Source organism: Gorilla gorilla, chromosome 19 (assembly GCF_029281585.2).
Source record: "Gorilla gorilla gorilla isolate KB3781 chromosome 19, NHGRI_mGorGor1-v2.1_pri, whole genome shotgun sequence".
NCBI lineage: Eukaryota > Metazoa > Chordata > Mammalia > Primates > Hominidae > Gorilla > Gorilla gorilla.
The window spans coordinates 49,087,483-49,110,051 of NC_073243.2; the positions used below are offsets into that span (position 1 = coordinate 49,087,483).

The 22,569-nt window shown below is 37.4% G+C and overlaps 1 protein-coding gene across 2 annotated transcripts in view; it reads right to left on the minus strand.

Moving 5' to 3' along the window:
* The window catches only part of NDUFAF2 (NADH:ubiquinone oxidoreductase complex assembly factor 2), a 208,098-nt gene that overhangs the window by 40,777 nt on the left and 144,752 nt on the right, over window positions 1-22,569 (minus strand). For both annotated transcript variants that reach the window (XM_031003437.2, XM_055367853.1), the window contains one exon: window positions 13,416-13,456. In XM_031003437.2, the coding sequence (XP_030859297.1) occupies window positions 13,416-13,456 (41 nt within the window). The remainder of the gene's footprint in view (window positions 1-13,415; window positions 13,457-22,569) is intronic.

Consider the following 22,569-nt stretch of genomic DNA (forward strand, 5'->3'; position numbering starts at 1 on the left):
AAATACAAAAATTAGCTGGGCATGGTGGTGCATGCCTGCAGTCCCAGCTACTCGAGAGGCTGAGGAAGAGAATTGCTTGAACCAGGGAGTCGGAGGTTGCAGTGAGCCGAGATGGCACCATAGCACTCCAGCCTGGTGACAGAGAGAGACTCTGTCTCAAAAAAAAAAAAAAAAAAAAGGGATAAAGAAGGTCATTATATAATGATACAGGGATCAATTCAGCAAGAAGATATAAGAACTATAAATATATATCCACCCAACTCTGGAGCACTCACATATATAATGCAAATATTATTAGAGCTAAAGACACAGACCCCAATACAAAAATAACTGGAGGACAGGAGCCATGGCTCACGCCTGTAATCCCAGGTCTTTGGGAGGCCAAGGTGGGCACATCTTGAACTCAAGAGTTCAAGACCAGCCTGGGCAACATGCAGAAACCCTGTCTCTACTACAAAAAATACAAAAAAACTAGGCTGGGCACGGTGGCTCACACCTGTAATCCCAGCACTTTGGGAGGCCGAGGCGGGCGGATCACGAGGTCAGGAGATTGAGACCATCCTGGCTAACACGGTGAAACCCAGTCTCTACTAAAAATACAAAAAATTAGCCGGGCGTGGTGGCACGTGCCTGTAGTCCCAGCTACTCGGGAGGCTGAGGCAGGAGAATGATGTAAACCCAGGAGGCAGAGCTTGGAGTGACCTGAGATCGTGCCACTGCACTCCAGCCTGGGCAACAGAGTGAGACTCTGTTTCAAAAAAAAGACAAAAAAACAAACAAACAAAAACCTAGCTGTGTGTAGTGGCGAGCACCTGTGGTCCCAGCTACTTGGGGGGCTGAGGTAGGAGGATCGCTTAAGCCTAGGAGGTGGAGGTTGCAGTGAGCCAAGATCATGCCACTGCACTGCAGCCTGGGTGACAGAGTGAGACCCCATCTTAAATAAATAAATAAATAATAAATAAATAACTGGAGACTTCAACATCCCACTTTAAGTACTGGAAAGAACATCCAGACAGAAAATCAACAAAGAAACACTGGACTTAATCTTCACTACAGACCAAATGGGCCTAATAGATATTTACAGAATATTTCATCAAACAGCTGCAGAATGCACATGCTTCTCGTTAAGCACATGGATCATTCTCAAGGACAGACTATACGTTAGGCCACAAAACAGCTCTTAAAAATTTCAAAACAGTTGAAATCATCTCGAGTATCTTCTCTGACCACAATGGAATAAAACTAGAAATCAATAGCTAGAGGAATTTTGGAAACTATACAAACACATGGAAATTAATATGCTCCTTGAAAGATCAGTGGGTCAATGAAGAATTTAAAAGGGAAATTGAAAAATTTCTTGAAACAAATGAAAATGGAAACACAACATACCAAAACCTATGGGATACAGAGAAAGCAGTACAAAGAGAAAAATTTATAGCTATAAGAGCCTACACCAAAAAAGTAGAAAAACTTCAACTAACCTGATAATGAAAGTTAAAGAATTACAAAAGCAAAAGGAAACCAAACCCAAAATTAGTAGAAGAAAAGAAATAATAAAAATCAAAGCAGAAACAAATGAAATTTGAAGAAAACAATATGAAGAATACAAAAGACCAACAACAAGAAAAGTCATTTTTAAAAGATACACATAATCAACAAACTTTTAGCCAGATTAAGAAAAAAGACAGAAGACCAAAATACAAAAAAATAAGACGTGAAAAAGGAGACATTACAATAACACAGAAATTCAAAAGATCATAAGAAGGCTACTATGAGCAACTATAAGCCAATACATTGGAAAACCTAGAAGAAATGGGTAAATTCCTAGACACATACAACCTACTGAGATTGAACCATAAAGAAATCCAAAACCTGAACAAACCAATAAGAATAAGATTGAAACCATAATAAAGTCTCCCAGCAAAGAAAAGCCCAGGAACCAATGGCTTCCCTGCTGAACTTTACCAAACGTTTTAAGAAGAATTCATATTAATCTTCCTCAAACTAGTCCGAAAAATGGAGGAGGGAATACTTCCAAACTCACTCTAGTAGGTCAATATACCAAACCTTTGTCTGATATCAAAAGCAGACAAATATACATTAAAAAAGAAGAAGAAGAAGAAGAAGAAGAAGAAGAAGAAGAAGAAGAAGAAGAAGAAGAAGAAGAAGAAGAAGAAGAAGAAGAAGAAGAAGAAAAGAAAACTATAGGCCAATATCCCTGATGAACACTGATGCAAAAATCCTCAACAAAATACCAGCAAACCAAATTCAACAACATATTAAAAAGATCATTCATCATGACTAAGTAGGATTTATCCTAGGGATGCAAAGATGGTTCAACATATGCAAATCATATCAACAGAAGGATGGACAAAACTCTATGATCATTCAATTGATGCTGGAAAAGCATTTGATAAAATTCAACATCCTTTCATGATAAAAACATTTAACACACTGAGTATAGAAGGAACATACCTCAACACAATAAAAGCCATATACAACAGACCCACAGCTAGTGTCATACTTGTATTAGTCCATTTTTCACACTGCTATAAAGACATACTTGAGACCAGGTAATTTATTAAGAGAAGACGTTTAATTGACTCACAGTTCTGCACGGCTGGGGAGGCCTCAGGAAACTTACAATTATGGTGGAAGGGAAAGAGGCATGTCTTACATGGTGGCAGGCAAGAGAGGGTGTGTGTCAGCACAGGAAAAGTTACCACTTATAAAACCATCAGATCTCATGAGAATTTACTCACTATCATGAGAACAGCATGGGGAAAACAACTCCCATAATCCAATTATTTCCTACTAGGTCTTTTTCTAAACACCTGGGGATTACAATTCAAGATGAGATATGGGTGGGGACACAAAGCCTAACCATACTGAATAGAGAAACAGTGAAAGCCTTTCTTCTAAGATCTAAAACATGACAAGAATTCCCACTTTTACTTTTGTTATTCAATATAATATTGGAAGTCCTAGTTAGAGCAATCAGACAATAGAAAGAAATGAAGGTCATCCAAATTGAAAAGGAAGAAGTCAAATTATCCTTGTTTGTAGGCAATATAATCTTGTATTTGGAAAAACCTAAAGGCTTCACCAAAAAACTATTAGAACTGATAAACAAATTCAGTAAGGTTGCAGTACACAAAATCAACATACAAAATCAACATACAAAATCAATAGCATTTCTATATGCCACCAGCAAACAATCTGACATCAGGGAAGTAATCCCATTTACAATAGCTACAAACAAAACTAAATGCCTAGGATTTAACTTAACCAAGAAGTGAAAGATCTGTACCATGAAAACTATAAAACATTGATGCAAGAAAATGAAGAGGACACAGGCAAAAGGGAAGGATATTACATGTTCATGAATTGGAAGAATAAATATTGTTAAAAATGTCCATATTACCCAAAGCAATCTACAGATTCAATGCAAATCCAAACAAAATACCAATGACATTCACAGAAATAGAAAAAAAATTCTAAAATTATTATGGAACCACAGAAGACCCAGAATTGCTAAAGCTATCCTGAGCACAAAGAACAAAACTGGGGGAATCACAATACCTGGCATAAATTACACTATACAGTGATAGTAACCAAAACAGTATGGTACTGGCATATAAACAGACACACAGGCCAATGGAACAGATTAGAGAATCCAGAAACAAATCCACACATCTACAGTGAACTCAATTTCAACAAAGGTATCAAGAACATACATTAGGGAAAGGACAGTCTCTTCAATAAATGGTGCTGGGAAAACTGGATATCTATATGTGGAAGAATGAAATGAGGCCCCCATCTCTCACCATAAACAGCAATCAAACCAAAATGGATTGAAGACTTTAAGACCTCAAACTATGAAATTTCTAAAGGAAAACATTGGGGAAACTCTCTAGGACACTGGACTGAGCAAAGATTTCTTGAGAAATACCCCATAAGCTGTATAAATGTCTTCTTTTGAGAAGTGTCTGTTCACGAAAAAATGCTCACCATCACTAGCCATCAGAGAAATGCAAATCAAAACCACAATGAGATACCATCTCACACCAGTTAGAATGGCAATCATTAAAAAGTCAGGAAACAACAGGTGCTAGAGAGGATGTGGAGAAATAGGAACACTTTTACACTGTTGGTGGGACTGTAAACTAGTTCAACCATGTGGAAGTCAGTGTGCCGATTCCTCAGGGATCTAGAACTAGAAATACCATTTGACCCAGCCATCCCATTACTGGGTATATACCCAAAGGACTATAAATCATGCTGCTATAAAGACACATGCACACGTATGTTTATTGCGGCACTATTCACAATAGCAAAGACTTGGAACCAACCCAAATGTCCAACAATGATAGACTGGATTAAGAAAATGTGGCACATATACACCATGGAATACTATGCAGCCATAAAAATGATGAGTTCATGTCCTTTGTAGGGACATGGATGAAATTGGAAATCATCATTCTCAGTAAACTATCAAAAGAACAAAAAACCAAACACCGCATCTTCTCACTCATAGGTGGGAATTGAACAATGAGAACACATAGACACAGGAAGGGCAACATCACACTCTGGGGACTGTTGTGGGGTGGGGGGAGGCGGGAGGGATAGCATTGGGAGATATACCTAATGCTAGATGACGAGTTAGTGGGTGCAGCGCACCAGCATGGCACGTGTATACATATGTAACTAACCTGCACATTGTGCACATGTACCATAAAACTTAAAGTATAATAATCATCATCATAATTTAAAAAAAAGAGAAATACCCCAGCAGCATAGGCAATCAAAGCAAAAACGGACAAATGGGGTCACATCAAGTTAAAAAGCTTCTGTAGAGCAAAAGTAACAATCAACAAGGTGAAGAGACAACTCACAGAATGGGAGAACATATTTGCAAACTACCCATATGATAAGGGATTAATAATCAGAATATATAAGGAACTCAAACAACTCAATAGGGAAAATCTAATGAACAGATTAAAACATAAGCAAAAGATCTGGATAGACATTTCCCAAAAGAAGACATGCAAATGGCAAACAGGTATATGAAAAAGTGCTCCAACATCACTGATCATCATAGAAATGCAAACCAAAACTACAACGAGATATCACGTCACCCCAGTTAAAATGGCTTCTATCAAAAAGATGGGCAATAACAAATGCTGGTGAAAATGTGGAGAAAAGGGAACCCTTGTACACTGTTGGTTGGAATGTAAATTAGTACAACCACCATGGAGAAGAGTTTGGAGGTTCCTGAAAAAACTAAAAATGGAACTACCATATGATCTAGCAATTCTACTGTTAGGCACATATATATGTGTGTGTGTGTGTGTGTGTGTGTGTGTGTGTGTATGTATATATATATTTATCCAAAGGAAAGGAAATCAGAATATCGAAGAGATACCTGTACTCCCATGTTTACTGCAGCACCATTCAGGATAGTGAAGACTTGGAAGCAACCTAAACGTCCACCAACAGATGAACTGATAAAGAAAATGTGATATATACACACAGTGAAGTGCTATTCAGCCATAAAGAAGAATGAGATCCTGTCATTTGCAACAACACGGATAGAACTGGAGGTCATTATTTTAAGTGAAATAAGGCAGGCATAGAAAGATAAACTTCACATGTTCTCACTCATTTGTGGGAGTTGAACTCATGGAGATAGAGAGTAGAAGGATGATTACCAGAGGCTGGGAAGGGTAGTCTGGGTGTTAGGGGGAGTGGGAATGGTTAATGGGCACAAAAATATAATTAGATAGAATGAATAAAATCTAGTATTTGATAGTACAACAGAGTGACTACAGTCAATAATTTATTGTATATTTCAAATAACTAAAAGAGTATAATTAGATTGTTTGTAATACAAGGAAAGGATAAATGTTTGAGGTGATAAATACCCCATTTACCTTGATGTGATTATTACGCATTGTATGCACGTATCAAAATATCTCAAGAACCTTCTAAGTATATACACCTACTAAGTACCCACAAAATCAAAAATTAAAAAAAGAATACTATGTGAATAATGTTTAATCCTCAGTGCATCATAGAAAGAAGCACATATAATATAAATCTGCCCTACTTAGTACAACTTCTGACCATCTAGTTAAGGTGGTATCTGTCAGATTTGTCTACTAGAAAGGTCCCTTTTCCCCTTTTGTAATTGATAAGTAATCTGTAGGGAAATGCCTTTAGACCATGTAAACAGCCTGCTCCCCAACAGAGTTTGACTCAACGATTTTAGTATCTGCTGATAATTTTTTCCCAATTATCACTTGAATAGTGGTGATTTTCCAACTCTGTTATTTCTTCTATATTTATTGGTTAGCATCTAATTGCTTCTTAAACGGATTTTTAACTAGGTCATTGTTTTTAGTGTGAGCTTAAACTCCACTTTCAGAGTTTTCTGGCACTGCCAGTTACTGAGCATTCTGTGGTTCTATGGTTTAAATTGGATTACTTCTCAGATTTCTCCCTTGCCAGATTAGGATTCATTCTTCTCAGTTTCACTAAATCCATTACCTCTTGTCCATCTGCTTTCCTGCCTCCAAAACTTTATTGATGGTTTGCATACTCACGTTTCTATGACCTTGTGGGTTTATGCCTTTTAAAATAAATTCCTTCACTATCATTTTCATTAGACTTGAGAGTGAACTTACGTGTTTGACCCACTATCTTTACTTGAAAGCCCTTTATACTTTCCTTGCTTTCAAACTTTATGTAAATGGTATATTGTATGACATCTTCTGTAGCTGCTTTTTTTTTTGCTCAGTATCATTGCTTCTGAGATTTATCCATGTTAAAACATACAGCTCCAGTTCATTCTTAAGTTTTTTTTTTCATTCATTTTAATGAATGATGTTAAACAGGTATGAACATGCTGCAATTTTCTTATTCATTTCCACTATGTTACTAAAAGTGATATTGTGAAGTTTGGGGTGAGGAGTGGGAGGTCCATTTAACCATAAATACATACATACACTCTTTGCAATTTAAGTCAACAGGAAGTAGGATTCTATACATAAAATGGCAATTTTAAGACATTTTAATTCTGTAACTTATAAAATGAACCTAGTAATATTGGGCACAGATAACTCACTCAATGAATGCCCGTTATTTGGAGACAACACTGAAATGGGCCTGAAAAATCCAGAAATAAGATTCCTCTCTGAATGTTAAACTATAAGATCAACACATCATAAGCCAGAGCAGAAATAGGAAAAGGATAAAACCAAAAAATAGCTGCAGGGCCAGTAACATCTGACCAGAGTATAACTACTGTCATGGCATAGGAAATATGTCAACCAGAACCGAGAAGCAAAGAAAAAAACAGAATCACAGAGACAAATGCTGGCAATCCATAAAAACACTGTCCATGGGAAAAGGAGGCTTAACCAGCACCTGGCAATTTTTCTATTACAATTCGTAAGGCTATTTCTAATACAGAGATAGAAATGAAAATTGTAGCCAATTCTCTTTAAATGTTTCCATTGCTAGGGGTCAGACTATCCTTGTTGTAAGGTGAATGCAACATGAAATTTTAAGCCTGAGGCAATTAAACATTTATTTTACTTAACTCCCCTTATTCCAATGTCATATTTACCAAGCAGTCTCCTGTTTTTTTTTTCTGTGCCAATTTCATTTCTTACTGTAAATTAATACATGGGGATTGGCCACCATCTCAAATTCACATGCATTTAGTCACTGTGATGTCCTTTAGGGCCAAGCAACCTTAGACATGAACAAAAGTAAGTCTTTGGAGCCTGCAGCCCAGATTTGAGAATATGGTCAAGTAAACAAGATACTATGATGTGTTATCCTATCCAGCCATCCCAACCTTTTTTTAGACCGCAGCAGCATCAACTCCAACAGCAGCACCATCTCCAACTCCATTCTCTATTCGTTTCTAGAATCTCCTCTTTCTTTTTTATGGAGTATGTATATTAAAAATGAAGTAGGCTGAACTCTAATATTGTAACTTTTTTCTACTGCCTGTAAACCTACACTAAACCATATAATTTGTCAAAAATTGGCAATAAATGTAACCACTTGTTCAAACAAAAAACTTTACTCTTTTCCTACTGTGTTAGTATAAAAAAAAGAAGCAATATTTCAAAGTATTTGCTATAAGTGGCTTCTAATGGAACAGAGTTAGGACTAGGAAAAGTCTACCTCATTAGCTCTGTGAAATGTGAATTCACCTTATACAACACTGAAGAATACATGCTGAACTATTACCAGATGCTCCTCAACTTATGATGGGGTTATGTCCTTATAAACCCATCACAAAATTGAAAATATCTTAAGTCAAAATGCATTTGATATACTTAACCTACCAAACATTATAGCTTAGCCTAACCTGTCTTAAACATGCTCAGAACGCTTACATTAGCTTACAGTTGGGCAAAATTATCTAACACAAAGCCTATTTAATAATAAAGTATTAAATATCTCGTAATTTATTGAATACTGTATTGAAAGTGAAAAACAGAATGGCTGTATGGTTACTCAGAAGTATAGTTTCTACTGAATGCATATTGCTTTTTCACCATCATGAAGTTAAAAAATCCTAAGCTGAACTATCCTAAGTAAGGGACCGCCTTCACTGGTAACCTGCAGGTAAATGTGAATTCCTATGAACAAAATACAGACAACAATCAACTTGGAAATACGTTTACTTTTACAACATTATTTTGTAGTTGGCTGATAGAAATTCAAACCCATCTCACAGAAACCATGTAATTACATAGTATTGAGATTTTTAAGTCTATAATGGCCAATGAAACCAATAATGAATCAGGCTCTGTGTTAGGTGCTTATGACACACAAATGAATAAGTTATAATCCCTGTGCCAAACAGCTAATAGTTAGAAATATGGACAAATAAAACACAGAATTTTAATACCGAACTTAAAGAGTTATACAGGAGTACACAGCAGTGTAGTTATACTGAGAAAGCAGTGATTAGCTCTATCAGTTAAGAAGCTGAGGAAAAAAAAGGTGAGGAAAACAACCAAGGATTTTAAAGGGCCTTTTAAAAGGAATTAAACATAAGCAGGAGTATGCCAGTTGATGGGAGAAGGAGAAGACATTAAACTTGAGAAACAGCAGGGAGTTCCTTGAAGAGTAGGGTAGAGTAGGGTAGAGAAGAGTAGGGTAGCCTAAGGAGGCAAAGCTAGAAAGTTGGGCTGGGCCCAAATCAGGAAGCCTTGCATAGTATGCCAAGGCATTAGACCTACTGTTGGCCAGAGCTCCCAGAAAGTGTGACTAAAAATTGATCCCTTCAGTTTTCAAGGTGGCAGGGAGAATTACTGTTTGATCACAGGGTATATGTATGTTTGATTTTATAACAAACTGTCAGTTTTCAAACATGATTGTATCATTTTCACCCCAACCAGCACTGTATAAAAGTTGTGGGTGCTCCAGTGATGGCTGTTGTCAATCTTTTAAATTTAAGCCATTTTAATGGGTGTGTAGTGGTATCTCACTGTGGTTCCACTGATTACTAGTGTTGCTAAGTATATTTTCATATACTTAAAACGTGTCTTACAGAGTGCTTGTTCAAGATTTCTGCCCAATATTTGTTAGCTTCTTTTTTATAACACTGAGTTGAGGTGTTCTTTATATAGCCTAGATACAATTCCTTTGTCAGATATATGTACTATGATTATTTTCTCCTAGTCTTTTGATTTCCTAATGTTCTCTTATAATGAGCATTAGAATTTAATTCTGATTAAATCTGATTAATCTGTATTTTTCCTTTACAGATTGTTCTGTCTCCTGTCTACCTCAAAATTGCAAAGATATTCCATTGTTTTTTTCTTCTAGAAGCACAATAGTTTGGCTTTTATGTCTAGTCTATGATCCATCTTAAATTAATATTTGTGTATGATGTGAGGTAGGGATCAATTTTTCCCCATATGGATATTAAGTTATTCCAGAACCATTTGCTAAAAAGACTTTCCATTCCTAATTGTGTTGTTTTGATGTCATTGTTAAAAACCAACTGGTTGTACAGTATCTACTTTTTGGACTTTTGTTTTTTCCATTGATTAATTTACCCAGTATCCTAATGCCAGTATCATACTGTCTAGATAACTATAGTTTTAAAGTAATTCTTAAAGTCAGACAGTATTAGCCCTTTAATTTTCATCTCCTTTTTCATGGCTGCTTTCAGCTATTCTAGGTCTTTTACATTTCCAAATATATTTTCAAATCAGCATCTTGATTTCTACCAAAAAAGTCTGACATGGTTTTAACTGGATATTTATTTTATTAAATCTATAAATCAGTGGTTCACAAAATATGGGCTATGAACCATCAGCATCAGCATCATCCAGGAACATGTTATAAATGCAAATATTCAGGCCCTACCTCAGAACTAATGGATCAAAAACTCTAAGCTTGGGGTCCAGCAATCTGTGTTTTAAGAAGTCTTTCAGGTGATGCAGATGCAAAATAAAAGCATAAGAACTACTGTGGATCAGTTTGGGAAGAATGAATACATTAGCAATATTGTACATTCCAATCCATGAACAGATACTTCTCCCCATTTATTTAGGTCTTATTTAATGTATCTTACCAACATTTTGTAGTTTTGAGTACACAGATCTTGCACATGCTTTGCTCACTAAATTCCACAGTATTCTATGTTTTCTAATACTGTTGTAAATGACATTCTAATGGCTGCTGGCTAACCTTTAGCAATAATATATAGGAGATATGAAAGGAAGTTTATGTGGAGTTGGGTATTCACTAAAAGATCTGGAAAAAAAAATCTAGTTTCTGGATCCAGTTGTCAACTTGGAAGGAAGACAGTGGACAGAGGAACATGATGAAGTGCACCAGGAACATAAGATCAGCAAAATCTAGACTGTGGCAAACTCTGTAGGCCAGCTGGGCTGGGTATTTTAACACATAAATTTGTAAGGAAGTAAAAGAAATGGAAGAGGATAGACTGAAAGATTTAAAACAAATACGAAGTTTTTACGAAATGGACAAGTCTAAACTATAATGTACATTTAGGTGAAAAAACTATTTAAAATGAGAGGAAATGATTACTATAAAAGTTGGCTTAAGGTTTTCTTTTGTCAAGAGAGAGAAGGTTGTGATTAGGATGGGATATATGGGGCTGAAGTAGATGGCAAAGTTGTGTTTCTTGACCTGGGTGGAATTTGCCTTATAATTTCACAGCTTAATAACTAAATAAGCTATTTTTTTGTTACGGTTTATAAATATATGTTTTACTTTTTACATTAAGAAAAATTTTTTCCTCTTAATATGATGTACCTAGAATTTGGATTTGAAGAGTGTAAAAGTTACAGTGGTAAGAACTGTGTTTGATAAAAACTAAAGTGTGCCTAATGAAGTGGTTGTTCACTTGAGGCAGGGATACTAGTATGGATAAAGTCAAAGAACTGGAAAGCTAAAATTTGGGAAAGCATTGAAAGGAGAAGACCATATTCCAGGTTCTAATCTCGACCATCAGTAAGGTAGACTGGCTTGGATGTTGGCAAACATAAAAATGATGGTCAGGTACAGAGAAATATACATGGATTACAAAGGTCCCCCACTCTCTTGGGTCCACAAACAAAGACTATTTGGGGAAGCAAGAAGCAGTTGAACTCACTTTCTTTATGTGGGGCGTGGGAAAGCGAGCACAACTTACTTCAAGGAAAAAAAGGAACTCACTATCTTGCAGGCACAGACGGATTTCAGTTGAGGTTCTGTGGTAGAGAAAGTTTCCAGGAAAATATTAATGGTGAATGGTAATTTGCTAACAAAGAAACAGAAATTCCTGAAACACAATGGAAAGGGCCAAGAGGAAGGAAAAGAGTGTGTGTGTGTGTGTGTGTGTGTGTGTGTGTGTGTGTGTGTGTGTGTGTATTAGGGAGGGTACGAAGCAGCATAAAGAACAATGTGATTGATAGTACACTAAAAGGGAGGCAACAAAAGAGGGCTCATTTTGGATAATCAAAATTAACAAGAGTGAGCTCAGGGATGGAAGGACTTGGTGTGTTCTGGCTAGAGATTGTTTGAGGTGCTGAAATTACCTAAAATTTACAGAAGTTGTGCCCGAGGCCCAACTATTGCAATTGCCTCCATTAATCACTTTGCATATTAATGTTTCTATGAATAAGGCTTTCAAAGTTCTGAGGATGGATGAAGCAAATGATAACAGTAGCTCTTATTATGACCAAGAGAAGGAGAATCAGAAGGCTCTTCAATCCATCCTTCACTGTAAACTACTGGGCATACTTCTGAATCCTGGATCACACTGCCTTTTATTTTTTCCCCCCAAAACAGCTTTTATTCCAAATTTTATCAATGTTGGAAAGAAGGGTCTGCGAAAAGTAGGCCAAGGCAGAAGCAACATACAAAGCTAGAAATGGGTCAAGAGATGTACTCAGTCAGACCCTGGCCGAATGAACATTAATGGGTTCAGTATATGACAAATGTATGGAGCAAGTAAACATAAGCATGCCAGTTGAGGTATCATTATTATTCTGCTCTAGAGCACTCCACTTCTCAACAAATGGGGATTGAGTACTGGAGCCCATTTATGTTGTCATCAGGGCTTGTAGTAGTGACGGAATAGGCAACAGAAGAGAGGAGGGAAGTCCTAAATAGTAGAAGAAAGGGAATGCCTCTAGACAAAAAGTAAACAAGGCAGTACACTAATGCATTTAGAGACTCTCCTTTTATGAAATTACTTCTTATAAAATAATTTTAGAGGTCTTTACATATTTTTAAAATTAAAATTATAATTTTTATAAAATAATCTATGTAAAAATTATGTTGTAAAACACATATACCATAGCATTTCTATGTTTTTTTTATTGTTTATCACTGACTACAAATTTTTTAGTTTTAAATAAAAAGTCAACTAATAATTACTGTTATAAAATAATTGCTAATTCTGTATTTTAAAGTTTCTTTGGATACTTGATGGATTTAAATATATAATATTAAGGGAAACATAAGAGCATGATTTGGACAGGACAAAGAGATTCAGTGTTTCTCAAACTTTTCCACAAAAGCTTGAGTATTGGCACAGAGAACCCCCAGGACCCAGGGGAAATGACGTGGTGCAAACTGCTCCAAGTTCAGACTTTCTACAGAGTGTTTTAATTTTGTTTTAAATTTTTATTATTTCACTTTAAAATTTATACAAATTTTGTTATATTCCATAATAAGTATTTATTTTATCATATATTATTTTATTAATAATATAGGTTTATATATTAATTTATTATAAAATGTTTTAAGTTATTTTCTATGATGGAATAAAATCAACACTTTGAGAAAATACATCATAGTTTTTCTGAAGCTTCGTATATCCTTGGGAATATATACTCCTAAATGATATCCTCCTTGTGTAGTCTTACCTCCATAGTAGGTGGAGTCTTTCTTGTTCTTCTAATCCAAGCTAGAAAGAAAAATAATATTTAAATGTCAGTTTCCCATAATTTACATAAACATTTTTATCCATAAAACAAATTTTTTTGAGTACCTACTCCATATTATTTTAGGTACCGGAGATACAGCAGGGAATAAAACAGATTAAGTCCCTTCTCTACTGTAACACATGTACTACTGAAGGGGTTGCAGAAAATAAACACACAAACATATGTTTGGTGGTGATATGTGTCATGAAGAGAATATAATACTGTAGAGAAGATAAAGAGGGGACAGTTTCATATGTTTAAAATCATACCTCCTAATCATCTAAATTCGACTGGGTATATTTATGGCATACAAGCCAAACCAAAATACAGCAAACTTCAAGACAATATCAAAATTATATTATTCTGGAAATTTGAATTAGTTACTGTTCAATTTATAAAGGAAGGGACTTAGAAAAGTTTTCATTTACAGAGATTTCTTTTCTGATTTGCTCCAGCAAGCAAAAATATCACCAGGCCTTAGCTCTAACACTTGGCAGATGGGCTGCAGAGATAGAGCCCACATTTGTTAAGTGGCTGCTGGGGCCTGGGTACTGTGCTGGATGCTTTGCAGCAATGGGAAGGGAGTGGGGCAACTGCCTTTAGGGAAGTTATCAGAATCACATGGAAGACAGTATAGTATAGTGCTTATGAGATTCTAAAGTCAGATTTTCTGGGTTCAAATCCCAGCTTCATCACTTACTGTCTGTGTCACCTGGAGCAAGTTATTTAATTTTCTAAGCATCAGGCTTCCCATCTATAAAATGGAAATTATAAAAGTATCTACACTTCAGGGTTGTTGTGAAAATTATATAAGATAATATACATAAATGCTTACTTTGAAGCCTGGCACATAAGTCTAAGTTATTAGTATAATTATTACTATTATTCAATAAACCTCTTAAAAATAAGACTCAAAAAACAAAAGATCAATAATATCTGCTTAGCCTGCAATGTTGTATAGGAGACTGTGAGAAAATATATTGTAGGGAATATGATCTTGAAGGCCACTGTTCTATCATTTTAGTTGATTCACTCTTCACTACAAAATTGAAGAAATAGAAATAAAATGACTTCCTCAAATTTATACATTAAGTAGTAATGGTTGTATTTGAATTCAGATCTGACCCTGTCTCTGGCTCTAAAAACCATCCACGCTCAACTAAGCAGTCTTTCAAAGTTTATGAACAACATGCAAAGAACATTAAACCAGAAAGAGAAAGCCAGGCTAGGTGTGACCCTAACTACACGTTAGAAAAATAAGAATTATTGATCCCATTTTAGAGATTTGGAAACTGAGGCCCAGAGAGATTAAGAAACTTTCCTAATGCCATATAATTAGCGACTGGGAATTAAACCCTGGTTGAACTGGCTCTAAAGTCTTAGCTTTATCCATTCACCAGCCACTATCTCTTGTGACCAGCTCTAACAGCCAGCCTTATTCATCTAGGTACAGACTGTCACTGACTTACAGTAGTTTGACTTACGATTTTTGACTTTATCATGGTGTGAAACCATTGTTTTTCATTTCAGTACTTATTCAATGAATTACATAAGTTATTCAAAACTTTATTATAAAATAAGCTTCGTGTTAGATGATTTTGCCCAACTGTAGGTTAATGTAAGTGTTCTGAACACATTTAAAGTAGGCTAGGCTAAGCTATGATGTTTAGTAGTCTAGGTGTATTAAATGCATTTTCTACATGATGATATTTTCAACATATGATAGGCTTATTGGGACATAACCTCACTGCAAACCAAGGATCATTTGTAATAGCACCAGGACTTGTCTTCATAAAAAGCCCAGCACTGAATGGTTTGTGGGGGTGGAAACAGCAACATTCAACTGCGGGCTTGGGATCAGTCATTTCCCCCTGCTCTATTCTCTCTTGCACTTATCCCTTACATGTATCTCCAATACAGTTCCAGTGTTCTCCATTCTCTACTACTGTTTCTAAATTTCTACCCTTGTTATTCTTTCTGCATTCTGTTTCCTTCTTTCTTTTTTTTTTTGAGACAGTCTCGCTCTGTTACCCAGGCTGTAGTACAATGGTGTGATCTCAGATCACTGCAACTTCTGTCTCCCGGATTCAAGTGATTCTCTGGCATCAGCCTCCCAAGTAGCTGAGATTACAAGTGCTCGCTACCATGCCCAGCTAATTTTTGTATTTTTTGTAGAGATGGGGTTTCACCATGTTGGCCACGCTGGTCTTGAACTCCTGACCTTCAGTGATCTGCCCACCTTGGCCTCCCAAAGTGCTGGAATTATAGGCGTGAGCCACTGCACCCAGCCTGCATTCTGTTTCTATTAGCTTCTACTCCTATTTGGCCAATTTCTAGCCAAAACTTGTACAGATTTTTTTTTTTTTTTGAGATGGTGTCTCACTCTGTTGCCAGGCTGGAGTGCAGTGACGCAATCTTGGCTCACTGCAACCTCCGACTCCCTGGTTCAAGCAATTCTCCTGTCTCAGCCCCCCGAGTAGCTGGGACTACAGGCACTCGCCACCAGGCCCAGCTAATTTTTGTATTTTTAGTAGAGACGGGGTTTCACCATGTTGGCCAGAATGGTCTCGATCTCTTGACCTCATGATCTGCTCGCCTCAGCCTCCCAAAGTCCTGGGATTACAGGCATGAGCCACCACACCTGGCCAACTTGCAAAGGTTTTAATCTCCCTTGTGAGTCTGTAAGGTTGTCAAAGGCAGGAGGTACCCATGGGAGATTTATTTTTCTGTCATTTTAAGTACCTACTCTTTTGGGGTATTTACTCTTTTAAATGCTTTAAAAGAGTTGGTACTTTAAAAATTATTGAATGAATATTTCATCTGAAAAATATTTGTTCTATCAGGATTTTGATCTTTATTAGAAAATCCAGCTTAGCAATACCACAATTCCTTTGTGTAGTCAAGGAAATAAGTGACTTTGGGAATTTTTCATTTGCCTCTTTACGGCCCAAATTAAAGTTACTTAGATTCAGGCCAAGATGGACGACTAGAAACAGCTAGGGTATGCGGCTCTCATGGAGAGCAACCAAAGGGGCGAGTAAATATAGCCCCTTCAACTGAAACATCCAGGTACTCGCATTGGGACTAATCAAGGAAACAACTCGACCCCTGGAGAATGAAGAAAAGCAAGACAGCACAACAGCCCACCCTGCAGCGACATGGAGCCGGGGGAACCTCCCCCACCTAGGGAAGTGGTGAGTATTCAAATGTGTGACCCTGGGAAACCATGCTTCTCCCATGGATCTTTGCAACCCTGAGTCAGGAGATCTCCTCCTAAACCCACTCCACCAGGGCCTTTGGTCTGATACAGAGCTGTGTGGACTCTTGGCAGAGCAGCCACTCAGGCATGCACAGAGGCACAGAAGCTCTACATACTTAGGCTCCAGGCTTCCTGGCAATAGTGACTGCAGCTCTGTCAAGGCAGGAGGTTGGACCTCTGTACATACCCCTAGGAAGAAGGCTGAATTGAGGGGGCTAAGCAGTGATGGTCCGCAGGCCCCACTTCCACAGTGCCTCACAGGACAAGACCCACTGGCTTAGAATTCCAGCCAACCACTGGCAACAGTGTCGCCCCCTACCTGGGACAGAGTTCCTTGGGGGAGGGAAGGGCCGCCATCTTTCCTGTTTGGATAACTCAGCAGTTCCAACCTGTACACTTTGGAGAGTCCAAACCGACCAGAAACAAAAGGAATCTCCCAGCACAGCACAGTTGTTCTACCAAAATGTGGCCAGGCTGCTTCTTTAAAGTGGCCCCCTGATCTGTTCCTCCTCCCCAGGCAGGAGCTCCCCACTGGGGCCTCCAGCCACCCTGCCCACGTTCTCAGGCTGACAGAGATTTGAGAACTTCCTGAGACAGAGCTCCCAGAGGGAGAGTTAGGCCACCATCTTTGCTGTTTGGGTGACATAGCCATTCCAGGCTCCAGGCTTTGGAGAGTCCAAGTTGACCAGGGGTGGAAGCGGTATCCCAGCACAGCACAGCTGCTCTATGAAAGCATAGCTAGACTGCTTCTTTAAGCAGGTCTCTGATCCTGTTCCTCCTAAATGGGTGAGACCTCCTAACTGGGGTCTCTAGCCCCCTCCTACAAGTGCATTCAGGCCGGCAACAGGTCTGTACCTCCCTGGGAAGGAGCTCCCAGAGAAAGGCGCAGGCTGCCATCTTTGCTGTTTCGCAGCCTTCATTGGTGATGCCTACTGGTACTGGAAAATTCAAGGTGACTAGGGACTGGAGTGGATCCCCAGAAAACTGCAGTAGCCCTATGGAAAACTGACTAGACTATTAAAAGAAACAAACAAACTAAAAAATAAAAACCCATCCAAAGGTCAGCAACTTCAAAGATCAAAGGTAGATAAGTCCACAAAGATGAGGAAGAATCAGTGCAAGAACACTGAAAACTCAAAAAGCCAGAGTGGCCTCTTTCCTCCAAATGACCACATCACCTCTCCAGAAAGGGCTCAGAACTGCGCTTAAGCTGAGATGGCTGAAATGACAGAAGTAGAATTCAGAATATGAATAAAAACGAACTTCACTGAGCTAATGGAGCATGTTGTAACCCAATGCAAAGAAGCTAAAAATCATGATACAACATTGCAGAGGCTGACGGACAAAACAGCCAGTATAAAGAAGAATGTAACCAACCTGATAGAGCTGAAAACCATAATACAAGAATTTCATAATGCAATCACAAGTATTAATAACAGAATAGACCAAGTTAAGGAAAGGATCTCAGAGTTTGAAAACCGTCTTTCTGAAATAAGACAGGCAGACAAGAATAGTCAAAAAAGAATGAACAAAACCTCTGAGAAATATGGGATTATGTAAACACACCAAATCTGATTGATTGGTGTATCTAACAGATACGGAGTATCGCTGACCCCACAGAAAGAAAAACCATCAGAGAATATTATAAACACCTTTATCCACATAAACTAGAAAGTCTAGAAGAAATTGATAAATTCCTGACACATACACCATCCCAGGACTGAACCAGGAGGAAACTGAATCCCTAAACAGACCAATAACAAGTTCTGAAATTGAGGCAGTAATAAATAGCCTACCAACCAAAAAAAGCCCAGGACCAGAGAGATTCATAGCTGAATTCTACCAGATGTACAAAGAAGAGCTGGAACTATTCCTACTAAAACTATTCCAAAAAATTAAAAAAGAGGGACTCCTCCCTAACTCATTCTATGAGGCCAGAATCACCATGATACCAAAACCTGGCAGTGTTTGATACCACAAAAAAGGAAAACTTCAGGCCAATATCCTTGATGAATGTCAATGCAAAAATCCTCAACAAAGTACCAGCAAACTGAATACAGTAGCACATCAAAAAGCTTATCCACCAAAATCAAGTTGGCTTCATCCCTGGGACGCGAGGCTGGTTCAATATATGCAAATCAATAAATGTGATTCATCACATAAACAGAACTAAAGACAAGAATCACATGATTATCTCAACAGATGCAGAAAAGGCTGTCAATTAAAATCAGCATCCCTTCATGTTAAAAACTCTTAATAAACTAGGCATTGAAGGAACATACCTTAAAATAATAAGAGCCATATATGACAAATCCACTGCTGATATATGGAATGGGCAAAAGCTAGAAGCATTCCTGTGATGGTTAATATTCAGTGTCAACGTGATTGGATTGAAGGATAAAATATATTGTTCCTGGGTGTGTCTATGAGGGTGTTGCCAAAGGAGATTAACATTTAAGTCAGTGGACTGGGAGAGGCAGACCAACTTTCAATCTGGGTGGGTACCATCTAATCAGCTGCCAGCATGGCTAGAATAAAGCAGGCAGAAGAAAGCGGAATGAGCAGACTTGCTGAGCCTTCTGGCCTTCCTCTTTCTCCCATGCTGGATGCTTCCTGCTCTCGAACTTCAGACTCCAAGTCCTTCAGTTTTTAGATTCTTGAACTTACACCAGTGATTTGCCAGGGACTCTTGGGCCTTCAGCTGCAGATTGAAGGCTGCATTGTCAGCTTCCCTACTTTTGAGGTTTTGGGACTCAGACTTGCTTCCTTGCTCCTCAGCTGCAGATGGCCTATTGTGGGACTTCACCTTGTGATCGTGAGTCAATTCTCCTAATAAACTCCCCTTCTTATATTCATATATCCTATTAGTTCTGTCCCTTTAGAGAACTCTGACTAATCCAATTCCCTTGAAAAGTGGCACAAGACAAGGATGCCCTCTCTCACTACTTGTATTCAACATAGTATAGGAAGTTCTGGCCAGGGAAATCAGGCAAGAGAAAAAAAGTAAAGGGCATCCAAATAGGAAGAGAGGAAGTCAAATTATCCCTGTTTGCAGATGACATGATCCTGTATCTAGAAAACCCCACTGCCTCAGCCCAAAAGCTTCTTGAGCTGATAAGCAACTTCAGCAAAGTCTCAGGATACAAAATCAATGTGCAAAAATTGCTAGCACTCCTATACACCAACAAAACTCAAGCAGAGAGCCAAATTACAAACAAACTCCCATTCACAATTGCCATAAAAAGAATAAAGTACCTAGGAATACAGTGGAGGTGAAAGATCTCGATAAGGAGAACTACAAACCACTGCCCAAAAATCAGAGATGACACAAACAAATGGAAAAACACTCAATGCACACGGACTGGAAGAATCAATATTGCTAAAATGGCCATACTGCCCAAAGCAATTTACAGATTCAATGCTATTCCCATTAAATTACCATTGACATTCTTCACAGAACTAGAAAAAAATATTTTAGAATTCATATGGAACCAAAAAAGAGCCTGAATAGCCAAAGCAATCCTAAACAAAACAAAAAACAAACAAACAAAACAAAGCTGGAGGCATCACACTACCCAACTTCAAACTATACTACAGAGCTATGGTAACCAAAACAGCATGGTACTGATACAAAAACAGACACATAGACCAATGAAACAGAATAGAGAGTCCAGAAATAAGACTGCACACCTACAGCTATCTGATCAACAAACCTGACACAAACAAGCAATGGGGAAAGAATTTCTTATGCAATAAATGGTGCTGGGATAACTGGCTAGCCATATGCAGAAAATTGGAACTGGACCACTTCCTTATACACACACAAAAATTAACTCAAGATGGATTAAAGACTTAAATGTAAAACCCAAAACTACAAAACCCTGGAAGACAACTTAGGCAATACCATTGAGCATATAGAAATGGGCAAAGATTTCATGAGAAGACACCAATTCTCAAAACAAAATTTGCAATTTTGTTGCAATTGCAACAAAAGCAAAAATGGACAAATGGAATATAATTAAACTGAAGAACTTTTGCACAGCAAAAGAAACTATCAACAAAGTCAACAGACAACCTACAGACTGGAAGACAATTTTTACCAACTATGCATCTGACAAAGGTCTAATATTCAGCATCTGTAAGAAACTTAAACAAATTTACAAGAAAATAAAATAAACAACCCCATTAAAAAGTAGGCAAAATACATGAACAGACACTTCTCAAAAGAAGACATACATGTGGTCAACAATCATAAAATAAAAAGCTCATTACTGATTGTTAAAGAAATGCAAATCACACCATCTCACACCAGTCAGAATGGCTATTATTAAAAAGTCAAAAAATAACAGACACTGGCAAGGTTGCAGAGAAAAAGGAATGCTATACATTGTTGGTGGGAGTGTAAATTGGTTCAACCATTGTAAAAGACAGTGTGAGATTCCTCAAAGACCTAAAGACAGAAATACCATTTGACCTAGCAATCCCATTACTGGGTATAAACCTAGAGGAATATAAATCATTCTATTATAAACACACATGCATGTGTATGTTTATTGCAGCACTATTCACAATAGCAAAGACATGGAATCAACCTGAATGTTCATCAGCGATACACTGGATAAAGAAAATGTGGTAAATATACACCATGGAATACATGCAGCCATAAAAAAGAACAAGATCATGCCTTTGCAGGGACATGGATGGAGCCAGAAGCCATTATCCTTAGCAAACTAACACAGGAACAGAAAACCAAATAATGCATGTTCTCACTTATAAGTGGGAGCCAAATTATGAGAACACATGGACACCTAGAGAGGAACAACACACACTGAAGCCTACTGGAGGGTGGAGGATGGGAGGAGGGAGAGGATCAGGAAAAATAACTAATGGGGTACTAGGCTTAATACTTGGCTGATTAAATAATCTGCACATCAAAATCTCCAGACACACATTTACTTATGTAACAAACCTGCATATGTACCCCTGAACTTAAAATAAAAGTTTTTTTAAAAATAAAGTTACTTATGTATAATTATGATTTTTTTCTAGAAAACAGCTTCCTTTTAAAATAACTCAACATGAACTATATATCTATAAAAGGTTTCAGCAATATATCTTCAGTTTTAATGTAGAGTAGAAGTTAATTCTAGCTTTAGAAAAATCAACTTCTAGGACAGGTGTCAGCAAAGTATAGCCTGCAAGCCAAGTTTAGCCTACCACTTTTTACATTTTTTTAATGGTTGCAAAAACATCAAAAGACGAGCAATATTTCATGACATGAAAATCATAGAGAATTCAAAATTTCTGTGTCTAGAAATAAAGTTGATTGGAACACAGACAAACATTTGTTTACATATTATTTGTGGCTGCTTCTGTGCTACAACATTAGAGTTGAGTAATTGTAACTGACTAAGTGGCCCATAAAAAACCTAAAATATTTACCATCCGGACCTTTAAAGAAAAAGTTTGCCAACTCCTGTGCAGGGCTACGATTAAGTATAATCCCTTTAGCGAAAAATACATATTTTGATGCAAAAACACTTTCATATTATTTAAAATAAAAATCATTATTGATTATTATACTTTTAACTAATGATTACCATGTATTCTAGAGTCTATGAATACACACCAGTGGGCATAAGACCGTGCTGAAAAAGTATAATGGCATAATGCACACTTATTGTCACCATGAGAAAAACAACTCTAAATAACAATCTGCCCTACCGATAAGTCTATAAAACAGCATTTTCAGTTCTCTTGTAAGGCTGAAAAAAAAAATACTTCAATTGAATACAAATCATTAAAAAAATTCCAAAGTAGTTAAAGAGGTTGGAG